Source organism: Falco biarmicus, chromosome 11, assembly GCF_023638135.1.
Source record: "Falco biarmicus isolate bFalBia1 chromosome 11, bFalBia1.pri, whole genome shotgun sequence".
NCBI lineage: Eukaryota > Metazoa > Chordata > Aves > Falconiformes > Falconidae > Falco > Falco biarmicus.
The window spans coordinates 12,703,860-12,721,856 of record NC_079298.1 but is presented as its reverse complement, the minus strand read 5'-3'; the positions used below and the strand labels follow the sequence as shown (position 1 = coordinate 12,721,856).

The 17,997-nt window shown below is 50.6% G+C and overlaps 1 protein-coding gene across 2 annotated transcripts in view; it reads right to left on the bottom strand.

The window, feature by feature from the left end:
* Window positions 1-1,806: 1,806 nt before the first annotated feature.
* TMEM275 (transmembrane protein 275) overlaps window positions 1,807-17,997 on the bottom strand; it is a 46,848-nt gene continuing 30,657 nt past the window's right edge. For both annotated transcript variants that reach the window (XM_056355375.1, XM_056355376.1), the window contains 2 exons: window positions 12,212-17,903; window positions 1,807-11,571 (listed from right to left, as the gene is read on the bottom strand). In XM_056355375.1, the coding sequence (XP_056211350.1) occupies window positions 10,932-11,480 (549 nt within the window). In that variant the 5' untranslated portion in view covers window positions 11,481-11,571; window positions 12,212-17,903 and the 3' untranslated portion in view covers window positions 1,807-10,931. The remainder of the gene's footprint in view (window positions 11,572-12,211; window positions 17,904-17,997) is intronic.

Below are 17,997 nucleotides of genomic sequence, written 5' to 3'. Positions count from 1 at the left end.
GATGGCCGCAGCAGTTTGTGAAGGTGAGCTGGAACCACCGTGCACCCGCCTGTGTGGTAATGCCTGTGCAGACGATGCCTCAAATGAAAAATCAAAGGCTGTTTCTTTACTCTCCTCCTCATACCGCAGGTATGCAAATGCAGCCCAGGTTAAACAGGTTGCTGGGGGCTCTCAGCAATGACTGTAAGGTTTTTCCCCCCCTGAACAGTCTTTGCAACTTTTGATTTTATTCTGAAACTGTTCTTACCAAGTCAGCATTGATTTACTTGGGGAGAAAAATGCTTTTCTGTTTTTTACACTTCCCATTGCTGCCCATTCCTTCCAAAAGAGAAATCCCACCCCTCTGCTCCTCCAGCCCTCTGCTCCTGCCCACCTCCTCCCTTGCTCTGCTTAGGGTATTTGACAGAGCCATTTCTGAGCCAACTAAACTGACTAATCCTGGGGAAAACAACTTGGTCTTTCATGCAGCATGAATTTAATGTGGGTTTGATGAGCTGAGCTGCTGCAGTGCAGGAGCAGACAGAAGTCGGTCCTGGGTCGGGAGGAGCAAGGGGGCTCTCAGGTCCTCCCTGGGTGCCAGGGGATGCGCAAGAGCCCTGTGGTGTGATGCACAGCCTCACCGAGGCCCTGGGGAAGGCTGTCCAAACCTAGCCATGTGCTGTCTGCTACAGCTCTGCTCCCATGGGACATACGAGCTGGTCACCACACACCTCTGGTCTTGGGGATGGAGCCTGTCCATCAGGCAATTGTTCATGGGTTGATACAGATGAGCTCCTAGAGCAGCACCATCACTTTCCTTCAGTTTTGCTTCACAGGTCACAAAAGAAGACAGATGGTTGCCTTTTTCACTCTAGGCAGTCCATCACCTCCTCAGACTGGCTCTTGCCTTTTATTAACATAGATCCACACTCATTAGATGTAAACCAGTTACCCTGTACCCTCTTACTTGCCTCAGACCCATGCCACATCTGCAGGGTCTGTAACTGCTATTCCACGTGGCTGCTGCCCATCTCAGTCATCTGCCTACCTTTAGAAATGAGTTTTATCACCCCTGGTTTCTGATTAAAACAAATCCTTTCCATCTAACTAGGAAAACAGCGAAACACAAAAGCCCTATACAAACCCACCCCGGCAGACTGGACTTTATCCCTGTTGATCTGAGCTTTTGCTCTGCCATTTGCCTGATGGACAATTATCAGCTCAGCAGAGCTACCCAGCGGGAGCTAAGCAATAATCTTATGGAGTAAATACAACCTTGTAGCAGAGAGCGACCTGTCCTGCCTGAGAACATCAGCAGCAGCAATAGCACCAGTACAGCTGTTACCTGCTCCTCGCTGGGACTTGCTTTCTTGCCTTTGATAGGAACCTTCAGGAGCTGCCAGTTCAGTGTTACTCCACCAGCTCTGGCCCTGGGTTGAGCCTCCTGTGGGTACCAAGCCTTGGGCAGAGGAAGGACATGTGCCTGGGAGGGGGTTGATGTTCCCTTGTCTCCGCAGTTAAAAATCTGTCTGGAAGGGTGACTGAGTGCCTCCAGCAGAAAGCACATCTAGGTAGAAGGGAGGTCTGGTGGGTAAGTCACAAGAAAAAGATGCAGTGAATCTAAGCACTGTCTTCTCCTCTGCCACCAAATTGTTATGTGACTTTAGTCACATCATCTCCCAGTACATCCACTTCCCTGCCTCCAGAATGGGGATGGTCACTCCTTTCTCCCACCCTTTTGCCTGTTTATTTCTACTCAGACTCCCAGGTCTTGGTGGCAGCCACAGCTTCGTACCATTCTCCTGACACCTTTGGTTCCCTACATCAGTCTGGGCACTGATGTAGTAAAACCCAGAGTGCCTGTGTTTTAAGTGCTCTTAAAAATGTGGGGAGCAAGAGGTACGCCCCTGCTGCTATTCACACCCTCCACCTGCTACTATGTATTTCCCTATGAAGATAATAAGGCAAAATATTTCACATTGAATGGGGTTTCTCCTTTTCTCTCCTCAGCAAATGCACTTTGCACCTGCTCTTTAACAAACGTACACCATCCACATCGACCAAGGCTGGCGCTGAATTGAACTTCGAATGCCTTTTCAGTGCCATAGCCTAGTTAATAATTACCTTTATGACTCACTCCACTCCATGCTGCTGGAGCGCCATTAAGAGAATTGACAGCACAAATAACAGAAACATTAAGCCTAATGATGTTGTAAGCGTTAGCCCTGCTGAAGTGCTCCTGGTGTCACCAAAGAAGAGCCTTTCCCTTTAGCAGTTGCCCCTCCCAGGAGGGTGTTTTCTTCCCATCCGTGGCATCGCAGAGGAAAGCCAGCTTGCTGCTCCTTTGAGTTTTGGCAGTAGGAGTGTGGGGTGCACACATACATGCGCACAGCTGTGTGGGCCATGCATGCTCACACAGCAATCAGCCCCATTTCAGAATATCTTCATTCCCAGTCGGCAAAATCTCAGCATCCTCAGTTTCAGCGTGGTCCTGCAGCTCCCCACCTCCCCTGCATCCTGGAGTGCCCCTCCGCCAGCCATGCCCTGCGAGGAGTCCACAGGCTTGCTCCCAGCTTGCCTAAATTATTAGGGAAAATCCACTAGCTTGAGCCGCTCCCCTGGATTTCCCTCCTGGTTGCACAGGGGCAGAGGGATGCCCAGTGCCTCGCTGATGGGTGGATGGCAACTGCCATCTCTGGATGCCTCTGTCTCAACAAGATCATTTCCAAACATAGATCAAAGCCCTGAATCGATTTTTCCCAATGGTTTCACTTATCTTCTGGACAGCAAGCTTTCCCCCATGCCCCTGGGAGCCCTCACCTATTCCATCTATTCCCCACAAGGATGTGTAACCCTCTGGAAAGGTTTGGCCAGAGATGAGAAGCAGCAGGCGGCTGTGCCTCCACTGCAGTACTGCTGCAGTCACACCAGTGGTGCATTTGATGCCAATTCCTGCCAATTTACATGCATTTTTCCACTAATTTATAATTAACGGGACTGGATTTAATACTTCCCAAATTAGCTTTAGATAGCATATCTAAGAATCATGAAGCTTTTTGAATGCAACAACAAACCTGATAGGTTTAATAAGAGACTTTGGTTCAAGCAGGGAGTTTTCCCCACTGTTATTTCCTGAAAGCAAAATTGTTTCTGTGAAATAGCCATTTCCTTTTCTTTTAACAGGAAAATTCAATTTATCTTCCCTATTTCTTAGCCAGTTACTCCTCTTTGCCTTCATTGCCACAAATTCCCTAATCTTGTTATTCTTGGGTGTTGGAAAAGCATAATCATCTGAGCCATGAAATCGAAGACAACAGCAACATTTCCAGGGAGGTGACTTAAGTCGGAGGAATTAATTCTCCCAGCAGACAGCCCTTATTTAGAACAAATGTGATTTTCAGAACTGAAGATATGTTTTTAATGAGGCTCTATGAAAATACATGTAGCCCAGAGCTGTGGGAGATTCAGCGTTATGCCAGGGAAATGCATCACGCCAGGAGAACAACAGCCAACAGGTTCACTAAGTTCTTCGCTCCGTTCCCTGCAGAGAAAACCCACCTCTGTATCTCTCACCCTTGGACATCGCTGCCCTGAACAAGGGAATCTACAGCTGTTTCTGGAGTTTCCTAATGTGGCCCACCCAAAAGGTGATTTTGAGGTTTAATCGAGAAAAGAGGTGGGTTTTCCTCCCTCTTTCAAATAAAGCCAGCATGCTCAAGCAGGTGGGTCTCCGTGCAACACAGAGTTAAGGCATGGAAATCCTTGCCCCAGGATGTTACAGATGCTGAGAGTTGAGGGTTTTTTCTTTCTCTGGGAAAATCAAGATTAATGCTTTCAGCTGAGACCCCCTTTTCAGCTCTGTGCCTCAGTTTCCTTTCTTACCTGCTGTCTTTCTCTTTAGCCAGAGCAGGGGCTGCCTTACTTGTGCCTACATAGTGGAACACCAGAGGCATGGATGGGACCACTGGCCATCACCACAGTGTAAGACTGCATTCAGTGGGATTTCCAGGGATTTATGGCCATGAAAAAGGGTTTATCCAGCAAGGATGCAGCAAAAATATGCCTTGGTTTTGGGGCTGGTCAGTGTTTCCAGATGAAGGACAAGAAAGAAAAGCCTTTTGGGGACCATCACGCAGTGCGGCGCTGAAAGCAGCCTCAGGGAGCTTTCCATGCTCTACTACCTGGGTTTGCCTCATTCCCTGGAGCAAACAGCTCTGCCGCTCCCGCGTGCAGCTGTAATTTCTAGCCAAAGGTTATTTTTCACCAGTGAACTCGATGGCCCCATGGAAGGTTCCCAACCCAGAAATCAAAGCTGCTTATTTGCACAACAGCCATGGGGCACAGAGAGCAGCAATGGGCCTACCCCTAAGGAGGCTGCAGAAGCCAGCCCCCTTGGGTTTGCTGGCAGCATGTCCTTCACACATGCAAAATCAGTCTCCAAAAGGAGAGTGCAGAGCCCCAGAGACAGCAAACAGGATAAAGCACCAGCCACTCGCAACGAGAGGAGGATCAGCTCCTAATGACAGCATCATCTTCGCCTGGCTCAGCTGGAGATAAAAAGACGAACCATAAATCATACTGATTTCTCGTACCAAGATAACAGAGGAAGATTTGTCTCCAAAAGAAGCATCTTTTCTGCCTATGTGCCAGCAAAAGAAATCATTTTTCTGTCCGACTTTATAGAAAACTTCATTAAATACCCATCTGGCACCAGGCCAGAGAGCCACACTGGAAGCTGTGTTCATTGTCACAGCAGACTGATGCCAGACACTCCAGCAAAGATTTCAGCAGGGGAGACCTCCTGCGATGGTTTCGGGAGGGTACGCAGATCTCGGGAGGCACGGCTTAGTAAAAGCACCGTTGCAGAGAGATCTGGCTTTTTGGACTTGATTAAAAGCAGGGGACTGTAGCCCCAAAACTGCTTTTGAAGTTTGGTCCTCATGTGGAGACAGAGCCCAGCAAGATCTCATTTTAGGGGTGTCTGGAGGATTGAATAATAGAGCAATTCTCAAGTGTTCGGATCGGAAATTTCATCTGGACCCTGGGAAGTTTTTTCCTGGCAAAAGCATCATGAGAACCAGTGTCTTCTCAGGACCAGCGAATTTCAGGAAATGAGAATTTCCTGATGAATATGTGCTCCCTGGAAAAACTCCTGGGGAGTCTTTGTATGCAAGGATGCCTTGAAAAACATAATCTGTCCTCCCAGTCCTGACATCCTCTGTGCTCTGAGAATTCAAAGCCCTGTCAGCATGTGCAGGTCCTACAGAGACTGAGAGTAATTACAAGTAGCAGGAGATCTGTTGATGGAAACGGAGAAATCTTTTCCCCGTGAACTCTATAAATTAGACTGAACAAAGCCATGGAAACGAGCCTGTACGGAGCAATCCTCGCTGACCAACCCTGATAGTCCAGCTGCCTGGTGGTTCACTGTGAGCCTGGGTGATCCCCTCCTTGTTGGAGCTCTCTGGGGCAGCAGTGGGGGCAGCTGGGACAGCAGAAGCCCCCAAACTAGCCACCATTGCATGGAGCCAGTCTCCAAGAGTTTTAAATTGATATTAAAATGAAAAAAGTCAAGCTCCCAGCTTCCCTAGGAAGTATGAGAAAGCAAATGCTGTAAGACAACACCAGGGAAGATGCTCCATATCCTTGGTCCATCTAGAAGGGGGTGCTGCTGAGGAGGATGAGCATCTCCTGTGGCTTCACACCACCCTGGGGACAGGGGCAGGAGTGTCACTCTGAGGCCATCCCAAATGAAGAGCTCTTTGCAGTCACCGGTCTGATAGCCGAGAGTTTTAGAAAACAAATATACGAGCCTCTCCTGGAGTATGTTGTAGGGGGGCAGCCAGCAGTGTCTGAGGGTCTCTCCCATGGATGTGAAAGCTCAGCTGAGCAGACAGCATCTGACAGCTGGAGATAACCAGCCTTTCAGCCTCTAGATTGACCACGTTTGCTATGGACTTATTGGAGACTAATGATATCAAAGGGTTTTTTTGGTGTGGTTGTTTGTTGTTGGTTGTTTTTTTTTTTAACAGATGGGGGGTTTTCACAATGTTTCAGGGATACAAATTTCTAGGAGGCAAAAAGGCATCTTGATTAAAGCCATTGTTGGTACAAGAGTAAAAGGAAATAAACTAGCTACAAATAAAGTTGGGCAGGGAATTAGAAAACGCTAATTACATTTCATGTAATGTTTCTGTTTTATTCTTCCAGATGGAGAGGGAAGCTCATGGTCCAGGTTAGCGCTGGGCAGCTGCCATGGCAGGAATGCTGCAGGCTGCAAGTCCAGGAGGGCAGAATTGGATGCTCAGCAAACCCTCCTCTATGCTTTTCTCTCTGGTCCCACTTTTAAAAAAGAAAAATCCTTCCAGGGAGTTCTTCCTAATGGCCAAAAAAAATCCTTTCTGAAGGGAGCAGGTTTTCATTTTACACACATTGTCAGTGGAGCCTTCTTAGCCAGCTCATTTCCCAGGTCTTTAACCAGCCAGCCTGCCTGGAACGGAGAGATTTCCTCTCTTCTCCAATCACTTGGCTGCACATGGGAGAGAAGCCCTTTGACGAGGTGAATTTGCAAGCCTCTCAAATCCTCTTTATTCTCGCTGTGCTATCCCTCCTTGACTCATCTCCAGGAGACCATGTTGGGCTAAGCCCAGAAGGAGCATGGAAAGGTGATGGCACCAATCCTAGACACACACAAACACACACAGATACAGATTCCACCCCTTACCCGCACCATAAATTAAACACCATCTATACCCAGGGCTGGGTAGGGTCAGCTAAAATAACCCAGTCCAGTCCTCCAGTACCCAAGGGGTGGAATTCAGAACAGCCCATGGTCTTCACCCACCCCAGACCACAAACCTGCTCCTCCTGTGTCCCTAATAAACTGGAGGCCTGTTCAGGTACACAGCTGGGGGTTAACACACACATGCAGAAAAAGGCAGCTAAATTGGGCTATTCCTGTGTTAGCCAAAGCAATGACAGCGGGAGTCTGCGGTGGGACCAGTGCTTAGGCAACCGGTGCTTCAATAAGCAACGGCATTCAAGAGGCAACATGAACTCATAGGGATGCTTTTTCCTTGCAGCTGCTTGCACTGTCTAAAATCAAGCAATTTTAGACATTGGGTTTGACAATTTTAGACAAATTTAGACAATTTAGAGAGTGGGGAGCACAAGGCAAAATGAATACAGACAGCCTTGGGGCACACATAGTCTGGGGGTAAGGGAGAAGGTGGCTGGTAGAGTGAAAGAGCAGGCAGGCCAAATGCTTACTGAGTGCAATCATTTTAATGAGTCTGTCTTCTCCAAATTCCACATGGCACACATGCAAATAGTAATTTTAAAAAAGACTCACACCAGAAATGCTGACTTAGAGAACAAGATACTCTCCCTGTCTCCACTACACAAAGGAGGCGCGAGATTCACATTAGTCACGGCCAATCACGGAGACAGACAGACAGACAGACGTGGAAATCCTGAAAGACAGAAAAAGGCAAAAGCAGGGCATTCATGCTTCAGAAGGCAGCAGATGTTCCCATGCCCACCTTGCTGTGCAGGCAGGCAGTTGTGGTCACAGCTTGGCATACAGACCCACCGCACCAGGGGATCAGAATCTCACTGGTCCTACATCTCTGCTTGCCCAGGCACAATCTCTGCTGGTTGTTGTCTCTTGGGTCCCAAGGGTGCCAACTCCCAGAGCAACACCAGCTTTACAGTGACCTGCACGTGCTGCGCAGGATGCACCAGGTGTCGGGGCTATGTCAGAGTTCCCTGTACGGTACCGGCTGGGATGCCACACCACCAGTGCGAACCAGGCTAAACTCCTAGACTCCCCGCAAAGTCCTGCTTCTGCCTCCGTTCCTGCCCAAGGGGCTTTTGCCTTCATTTGTATGGGATACGCCACTGCACGATCCATCACTGGTAGCATTTCACGGCGCAGCTGCAATACGGAGTGATTCCAGTACGCACACTCCAGGCTTGGCTTTCAAACCTTCAGCGAGTAGAGAAAAGAGTTGTGTGGTTACCACTTGGTGTCAGTATGTTTTTGGCTCCAAGCGCTCAAAGGAAAGTGCTGCAGTAACCGTATTCATGTGGTCAATGCCTCTAAAGGACTTCCAGCCTGTTGTGTGCTACTCCAAAAGGATAGTGAGCCAGCAAGCTGGGAATCAAACCTACATCGGCAAGCTGTTCTGTTTAATTGCTACAGCAGTTCCCGTGGGCCAAAGGGCAGCCGGTGCTGGAGGCAGAGCCCACCCGTGACAATGAGCTCTAATGGAGAGCGTGCAGAGATCAGACCATACAGATTCACCCATCTTCAAGCAACATCCAGACTCAGGTGTGCCAACACCAACGTGCTGCTTGGCAATGTGTACATCTTTAACGCAGCTTTCAGTGCAGTCGGGAGAAGGTTTTCGCTCTCGCACAGGCAGGGAGCTGAGCAGTAGCACAATGAAATTATTTGCCCAGGACCTGGAGTCTGTACCAGAGACTTGAAACCACATCTTCCCAGGCCCACACAAACATCCTTCTCCTAAGCCTGCTTCTGCCCCTCCTAGCCAGTAGACCAGCCCTGATAAAATCACAGGGGTAATCCCCTGGTGTAGAAGCAGATGTTCAAGGCAGGGAACTGTTGGAGCACTCAAGGAGGACCCACAGCAAGAGAGTTTGCTTGCCTCTCATCAAGGAATGAAATTCAACCTCATCCTACCCCAGCTCATGAAGGGGACATCAGCTGCACAGCAGCTCCCCAGAGCAACCAGGACACCTCATGCATGGGCTGTACAGCACCTTGACTCTTCTCTCCAGGTCCCCCATGACCCCACATGCCACCACGCAACTCAGCACACCAGCCATACAGCTCTCAAAGCCCGGCCATGCAGAGGTCTGCTGGTGGCCCATGGCCACGTCACAACCTCTCCCTCTGCTCCTCCTCCTCCTTTCCCTGCAGCCCTCCCACCTCTCCAGACACCCATTTCTGCCGGCTGACACCTCAGGGCTCTGTTGTCCTCAGCCTAGCAAACAGCTGGTGCTGGGCTGAATGGGAACCATTACAGATGGAATGTGACGCAAGAGCTGGCTGAAGGAAACATAACAAAGGCCACAGAAAACCTGAGTGGTGGGCGGCATGGACTGGTTGCTGGTCCTCCTAATCTGGGAAACTTGGGGCATCAAAGGGAACCAGCAGGGTGCAGGATGAAAATAAACCAAGGATAGAGAACTTTTATGGCCTCTCATGAAACTGCGCAACTCCCCGCTGCAGGATCATAAATAATGAAACCTCACAGACATTCAAGGCGCAAAGGGATTATTTTGTCAAGAAGCAATCCATTCAGGGCTACTGAATACAGGCACCACTTCCAGCTCAGGAAGCTCCTAAGCAATAGTGCATTGGAGGCTAGGAGAGCATTTTGGGCAAGCAACACCCTGGGTTTGCCCCAGCTTTATGCTCTTCTCCAGACCTTGCTCTTGGCGTTGTCAGAAATTGGATGCTGGGCTAGCTGGGCCTTTGGAACGATCTGGTACGATTACTCTTGTGTCCATAAGACTTCCTAGTCACTATGAGTCCCAAGACCCATATTTCAAATATAGAATTTCCATAAACAGAAAACCTATGCAGCTGTTCCTGCTCAAAATCCATCCTTCTGGTGCTGCCTCCCCACATACGGGTCCTGCCTAGCACTTCTGTCCTTCTCTACACTGGTCCCACATCTCATAAAACATGTGAACAGCCCCTACAGGAGTCAGAGCAATGGCCCATCAGCACAGTGCTGTCCTCCCAGCTGGGGTCACCCAGGGAAGAACACAAAGCCTTTGCAGCAACGATTTGCAGCATCAGATCAGGGAGATGGGGTGTCTTTGCGTTGAACAGCTCTTGATCAGTTCTCTTCTGCAAACACAGCCCGTTGCTTTGCAAGCCCATGAGCACACCGAGCAGCCAGTTTCCTGCAGCAAGGAGGTCCACTCCTGATTGCCCACTCTGTGTAATGGATCTTCAGGGAAGGAGATACACTCACCACCTTCTAGCACAGCTATGCTGAAGCCCATACAGTTATTTGCCCCCTGCTGCAAGCTGATGTGTGTCCCAGGCCAGCCTTCCACAAAGAGATGGAAAGGAAAGTGCCTAGCACTTGGTACATAATCGTTGCCCAAAAATTTAATTTGCAGGCTCCTGCCAGTCTCTGGTTACTCGAGGAGCTTATCCTCGAGGATTCAGCTTGGCTGACCTTCTAAGATACCTACTGCACTGAGCAGCACAGTGATCAAATAATCAGTTGATCATCAAACTGATTAAAACAAGAGGAAAATACCAGTGCTAATTGTGATCCTTGTAGATTTGCCGTCTCTTAGAATAGGTGGTAAATCGCCCAAATGAAGGCAAGATGGGGCAAGGATTTTCAACAGAGGGGAGATTGTTTCACACTGCTTTTTCAATAGCAAACACATAGCTTTGTCCCTACTGCCAAAAAGCCTGGCACTAAAAATGCTGAAATCTTGTAACTGAGTGGCAGCAAGCTGTAATTTACTGCATTCCTGCTTCTTTTATGTTCAAGAATTGCTTCACTTCTGAGAAGAAAGAGCTGTCATTTGTCAGCCCTGCGTAGCCCCTCCTTCCAGCCCTCACATTTCCATGTTATGCTAGACAAATTAATTCAGCCCTCTTCCTATCTGCTCCCCCAAACAGCCTGTGTCTTCCCAGGAACTGAGAGTCAACCTTTCACAGCAACATCATCATCAATTTTCTTTTAGAAAGCCATGTAATGGGCATGTTCCTTTCAACAAAAATCCGGAACTTCTCTGCTGTTGTATCCACCTCCCTTAAAATGATCCAGAGGTACCTGTCTGTCTGCTGGCTTTTCACAAGGACCTTTCCCACACCTCTAACCAATGGTGCATCACAGATCTCCAGCCCACCCATCGCACATCTGGCTGGCTGCTAACAAAAGCTCTGCCTGGGTTTAGGATGCAGCCAGGTCCCTGGGCAAGTTGAGCTGTATTGCCTCTCCTCCTGTGGTGTACTTGGCCACCGGCCCATTGCCTTCCATGGTGAAGAGCTTGCAAGTCTTCGTGTTCTCATGAACTGGCGTGGACTTTTTCGAGGAGATGGGGGAATTTGTGGGGCTCAGCTGAACGGCAGTGGTATCCTGCACCGTGTGCTCGCTAGTTTCAATTTCAAAGGCTGTGTTGCCAGGTTTGATGAGCCCAATGTTGGAGCCTGGTTTGGATTTCCTGGCTCCATGAGCTGGAGGCCTGCGGCTGCAGATGCAGCAGGCACCAAAGAATGTGAAGGCCACCACCAGCAAGATGGGTCCGATGATGATGGGAGGGTTGTTCACAGGGAGGAAGGTCCCAAAGGCAAATGCTCCCACTAAAGTGATGTTGATCCCTGCTAGCATGATGCAAAGTCCACAAGCGCAGCAGAGAGCGGGGGAGGGGAGGCCCTGAGGTCGTGTCTTTTTCTGGGTGGGTTTCTGGGACAAAGAGGCGCTGCTCTTCTCACTGAACATGTTGAGATGAGTCTCAGAAGTTGCTTCAGTCCTGGCTAGGTGTATACTGTATTGAGAAGGCTAGCTCTGGTCTCCTGCTGCCTTGAAATCCCTGGAGAGGAATAAAAAAGCATGCAGCTGTTAGAGCAATAAACCAAAGGCCCCTTACCATCACCATTCATGGTGACCAGAATCTTCTCTGGGTTTGCTGGTATCAGCAACCAAATACAAATCCAAGCTTGCTCTCAAGTCTGGGCTCTCCCTGTCCATGGTGGCCACGTGCAGTCAGCCTCAGGCTGGAGCACTAAGCCCAGCGTGCTCAACACCCTTTGCCATCCAGATGGATGACACCCAAGTGAATCCAACCACGTGATGGCCCAGAGCCTACGCTTGGCTCTGCCTAAAGTCTGAGCCACAGCCCAGCATTGCAGCAGCATGGCTGGACAGACCCACATCACGAGCTCTGATGTTTCTCACATGGGTTTGAGACGTGCTGCATACACCTCTTGATGCTCCCTCTACTCCATCCACCCTTCCCTTAAAATACAGGTTCTTCAGGACAGGCAGTATGTCCCGCTGCCCATTTGGGCAGTAGCTGGTTTCACAGCGTTTGTCATCACCCACACAACACCTGCCCAAAGTAAGAGACCACAGTACTGCTCTGAACATCCCTCACTGCAACATGAGTGCAACATATTCTTTGATGGGTAAAGGTCCCAAATGGTAACAGAAAGCGGGACTCTGCTCCACACCTCAGTTGTCCAGTAACTGAAACCAGTCATCCAGGTTGCCTTTCTAGCCAGTGGAGAATAAAAGGTCACTGAAGATGATCCAGAACATCTGAGAAAAAATGTCCACAGTGGAGGGCTGAGCTGACTACAGAGGGAACCTTGGAGATCGAGCAGTTAGGAGATCGAGCAGTCAGCAGTTCGATGTTCAGTGAGACAAACTCCATCCACAGATACTGAATGACTTGCCATCAGTCACAGAATTCTAGGATAAAATAGAGCAAATGTAAGTGTTTTGCCTGCAGGACCACGTTTTCTACTATGCATCAAAGCCCGTTCGGTGTGATCACAGGAGATCCCATAGAAGGGAGCAGGGAAGCTTGTTTGCCTCAGCAACTGTAAAACCAAACGTGTGTAAGGTTCTTGCACAAGCGACACCAGCTCCTGGATGGAGGCTCATGGAAACTGAGACAATGAACCTGTAAAAGAGCACGTGTGGGGGTCTGCCTAGCGTGGAAGGCAGGAACACACAGCCCTGACTGACAACAGCAGCTTCTCCATGGAGGAGATTGCTGGATGTGATAAGAGCTGGCTTTGTGTTCCCCATACTTTGCTGGGAAGCCAAACTGCCAGCAGTTTGTAGGCGATGCCTTTGATTTTACAGGCAGGAGAGCATTTCTCTTCCCAGCCTGATTGCAAACAACAGCAGTCTGCTCTCTCCTGCTCCCCTGCCTGGCTTCCTAGCTGCTTCCCTCCTCTGCTGTCAAATCACTTCCAAAAGGGTTGCTGGGGGGGGGGGGGCGGGCGGAACTGGCACTGCACAGGTTTCTGCTGTAAGAGCCAAGAATCACTGCTGTGCTATTAACACTCTGCAGCCACTAAATTAAAAAAAAAAAAACCAACCCATCACCCTGAAACATGCCAGTGGGATCAGCTGGGCATTTTCAACATGTTTCCTTGGTTATAAAATTTTCCTGCACTTCCAGCTGAGGCAAAGCCCTCTGCTGCTCTAGCTGGTGTCATACCGCGCTTCCTTCGCTTAGGCTTTTGTTTAGACCTGAATGAAGTGCAGCAGTGAACTTCCAGCGAAGTTCCTATTCAGCTGAGACATCAGATGGAGCTGACAGGGACAGACACACGGAAGGATTAAATCCTTTCTCATCAGGGGATGCCTGACTGGGGAGGAGAATCTCTGCAGGCAAAGACTGTTCAGTAGAACTGAAAGCGTTAGAGAGCAAAAGGGCATTTTCTCCATTAGCCAGGCTAAACACATACACATATGTTTCTCCAGCAATGCCCTTTTGTTCTGCTCAGGAACCCTGGCACACTGATGTGAGCTAGAGCCTTGATTCTGCCTCCTGGACCAGCAGCAAGATAGCTTCTGGTTAAAGACGCACACGCACTGTTCTCAGCCCAGCTCTTACAGATGCCAGCCTGAATCTTTGGCACACAGAGGCTGCAGGCACCCCAGTGTGGCTCTGTCCCTCAGTTTGCTCTACATCCCCCCCACTGCAAAATGCTCAGCAGGGAAACGTGTGGCTCCTCATGGTTAAATCATATCACAGATTCACTCCACCAGGTTTCTCCTTCCTGATGCCTCATCACTCACCTGCTTCCACCCTGCAAGAATTCCCCTGCATGGGCGAGCCGGGCTGCCATCACAGCTGCTGGGCTCTGTCAGGATGTACAAACCAGCCACCTGCCCTTGCTCCTCGGCACGGCAGAGACCAGAGGTCATACTCCCACCCAGATTTTCAAGAATAGCTTCAACCTGTTGCCCATCACATCTGTCAGTGGTCACCTGCAGTCGCTCCAAAGAGACCATGCCAGTTTCTGGCTGCTTTCAAGGCTGCAGCGATATCACCCTGTACAGCCCCTGGTAGCTCATTTCTCTGCTTGACAATTTTTGTTCATCGTTACAGCCCCGTGAGCGTAGGGGCTTAACCTTGGGCAAAATCCACGCTGGACCTCCCCAGGCTGTAACAGGGGAGAACGGGGATAAGAGGGCTCTTTCAGGTACCATCACAATGATACACCAGGGCAGCCCATCCAAGGACAGCTCACCCCAGCAGGTAAAAGAGAACCATAGATCCGCTCTGGAAGGATAAATGACATGAGAGAATGATCCAGCTGGACTCAGGGTGGGTACAGTCACCATCTCCTTCCCAGGCCTTCATGGCCGCTTCCCAGAAGAAGAGAGGACCAGCTCTACAGTACAGAAATAGGGCTGTGGCACATAAGGACAGAGACCTCTCACCCTGCAACTTGACTGGAGAAGACGCTGGCTGCTCCTTGGGCCACCCTAGGACAGGCAGACAGCTCCCAGGTTGTGCCCAGGGACACAGCCACCTGCCTCCTGGCAAGCAAAGAGGGAAGAAAGGAAGTTTGCAAATAAACCACCGCGGCTAAAGCAGTGCTGAGTAGCTTGCCAGGAGTCACCGTCCTAGCTTGGGTGTCTGGGGATGCATTAGTATCAGCCTGCACAAAAGGTCAGAGACCAGAGCAGGCAGTGTGACAGACCCCAGGGCCCTGGACCTCCTCAGATACATCTGCGGCCGCAACACCGGCGCCTGTCAGTTCCAAGGGCCAGGTCTAACACGAGGGCTGTGACACTGCCCGAAGGGTGAAGCTGTAGCGACAATAATCCGAGGGTTTGTGTTGCACACCCTTAGGTGGGAAATAAAAGCACCCGGGGGTGACTGAGGGAGCAAGCCACCAAACCTGCTGAGATGGCATCAAAGAACAGCACAGGGAACCAAATCTGCCTCAGTCACATTATGTATATGGAAATATACCCAGAACCATGGGACAGAGCTAGCTGGAGCGGTCAAAAATAGAGCCAAGGTTGAGATCTCACATGAACTGTACGAGAAATTCTGGGACCTGTCACACCCTTTCTATAGCTGCACCATAAGGGTTCTGGTCATGCTATGTCCAAGACAAAACCTCTTTCCCATCCTCTTTGCTTGGGACACCTACACGGTGTAACAGACCTTTCCCAGCAGAAAGCAATGAAGACACTGGAGAATCTAAGGGGAGCCCTGCTTGCAGTGGGGACCTCTCCCATCAGCCTGAGGACAGAAGACCTTGGAAGATAGCACCATCACAGGGCTAGGACATGACCTGCACATGCACCACGGCGTAACCAACAGTACATCCCGCCGTACTCGGTACTGGTGAGGCTGCACCTCGAATACTGTGTTGAGTTTTGGGATCCTCACGACAAGAGGGACGTAGAGGTGCTATAACATGTCTAGAGATGGGTAACGGAGCTGGTGAAGGGTCTAGAAAGCAAGTCCTATGAGGAGCAGCTGAGGGAACTGGGGCTGTTTGGCCTGGGGAAAAGGAGGCTGAGGGGAGACCTTATCACTGTCTACAGCTCCCTGAGAGGAGGCTACAGCCAGGTGGGGGTCGGTCTTTTCTCCCAGATAACAAGTGACAGGACACGAGGAAATGACCTCAAGTTACATCAGGGGAGGTTTAGATCGGTTATTGGGAAAAATTTCTTCCCTGAAAGAGTGATCAAGCATTGGAACAGGCTGCCCAGGGATGTGGTGGAGTCACCACCCCCGGAGGTGTCCAAAAAACATAGATGTGATGCTTAGGGACATGGTTTAGCGGTGGTCTCGGTAGTGCCGGGTTAATGGTTTGACTTGATGGTCTCAAAGGTTTTTTCCAACCTAAATAATTCTATGACTGGGAACATTCAGAAAGCAGATCGCCATTTGCTCTTCTCTCGATCTCCATATAAAATATCAGGGATTATACACAGGGGATTCCTGCTGGAAAACCAGATGAAATGGGGATGAGAAAGCCAGTAAACAGTGGAGGATCAAGCAAAAAAACAAACCAAAGCCACACAATGCCTTACACCATCCTCTACCTGATAAGACCCTGCAACAACACAAAGCCCATCTTTATTCTGATTGCCACGTACAACAGAAACATCTTTGTTCTCCTGTCATCTCGTAGAGCCCACACTGATGCTGTGGGGAGTAGGGTCCCTCTCCATTCCCTTTGCAGCCACAAGACCTCACTGACGTGGGTCAGCTCCCACTGCTGTCCTGCCTGACGATATCTGCCAGCTTTTACCTTCCAATTCAGCAAAGTTAATGGGTTCAAAAATGACAAAATTTCCAGCCAAATTATTCTGTCCAAAATGACCAACTTCCTTTCCATCAGGAGTGTGAAAAGTTCTCTTTGAGCTCTCTGTGTGAAACAGGTTCTTTTCTTATCAGTTGGCGTCTAGGTTTTTTCTCCAAACAACATTTCAGCTTGAAATGCACTACTGCCGAGCACTGCTACACAAAAATATCTATCTGTATCTCCAAGCTACAGCCACAGAAATCCAGAGGCTACAGTGATTCCTTCCAGGGCGATATCCATGCCTCCCTATATTCTCAGGGGGACAAAGACAGACTTTCACAGCTCCAAGAGCTCCTGGAGCTCAAAGGGCATACTGACATATTCAACCAGCATTTTAGGAGCATCATTTAAAGCCACACCAGCATGCACAGCTAAGCATGCTTCCCTCAGTTGTAGTGAGGAGAATCGAGTTGTCATCCTTTCCACACCATCTCACTGCAGCAACACAGCCAAAATATTTGACAGAACCCAGATGAGTCTCCTTTCTAGAGGTGTGATGGCACAGTGAAATAATGACAGTGATCAGCAAACAGAAACCGCAGTCAGACAGCTATAACCACCCCCTGCACACGGAGAGACTCTCTCACACACACACACACGCACCCTTTAGCTATCGGGAGAAGCAACAGACTTTTTCCCTGGGCAAAGTGCTGGGGAAGTCTCCGGCAGGGCTGGAGAGTCCCCCAGTGTCTGGAGGGGATGGGCACTTACCTGGGCTGGAGCGTGGAGCAGGGGAAGGCGATGGAGGGAGCGGGTGCCCCGGGTCTCCCCCTCACCTTCAGTCGGGGCTGGCAAAGCCGCGGCTAGCCCCAGCAGGGCCGGGGCTGGAAGCCCAGCTGTGTAGGAGAAGGATCTCGCATACCTCCTCCTCGCCTCACCGAGCTCGGGAAACTTTGCTCGGGTGCCCGGCGAGCCCCGAGCGCTCCCCGGGAGAGCTCAGCAGGCTCGGTGCGAGCTGGGCTGCCTTCTCCCCCCACTTTCCTCCATCCCCTCGGAGGGTGCCGTCCTTCTCCTCAGGCAGACGGGGGTCCAGGCACAGCATCGCCGCCCCGCCGCATCCCCCTCCAGCCCGCGGTGCCAGCGAGGCGCAGCCCCGCCGCCTCCCCCGCTGCCCGGCCGGCGCTCGCCCGCTCCCCGCCGCCTTCTTCTTCCTTTTCTACTCCAAGGCTGCAGCTCCCGCCCCCTCCAGCTGACAGCGGTGCCCGGGGCCCAAGAGCCCCGCTTTTCCCCGGGGAGAAGCAGAGCCCCGGAGCGCTCCCAGCCGAGGGGCCGCCCCAGCCCGGCCCCGGCCCCCGGGGCGGGGAACAACCGCCCGCCGCGGGGAGAGGGGGGGGAACCGCCGCCGGAGCCCGGCAGCGAGATGCAGCCTCTCCGCCTGCTGCAGGGAGCTCTCACACGCGAGAGGTTTGAAATGCACGTTACAAATTAAAAATAAAAAAGAAAAATACAGCTGGTGTCCGGGTGCCCTTGGATCCTGGAGGGATGCTGGAGTGACGCCTCGCTGAGCGGCCGGAGGTGAGGGGTGCTGAGACAGGACCTCCCAGAGCTGGAAATGTTCAGGGTGTGGGAGCTGGCAAATAAAATAAACCGACCCGTCCTCAGATGCAAAACTAATGTTTTTAAGCGGCAATCAGATCTCAGGTACGCTTAAAGGTACTTGCTCT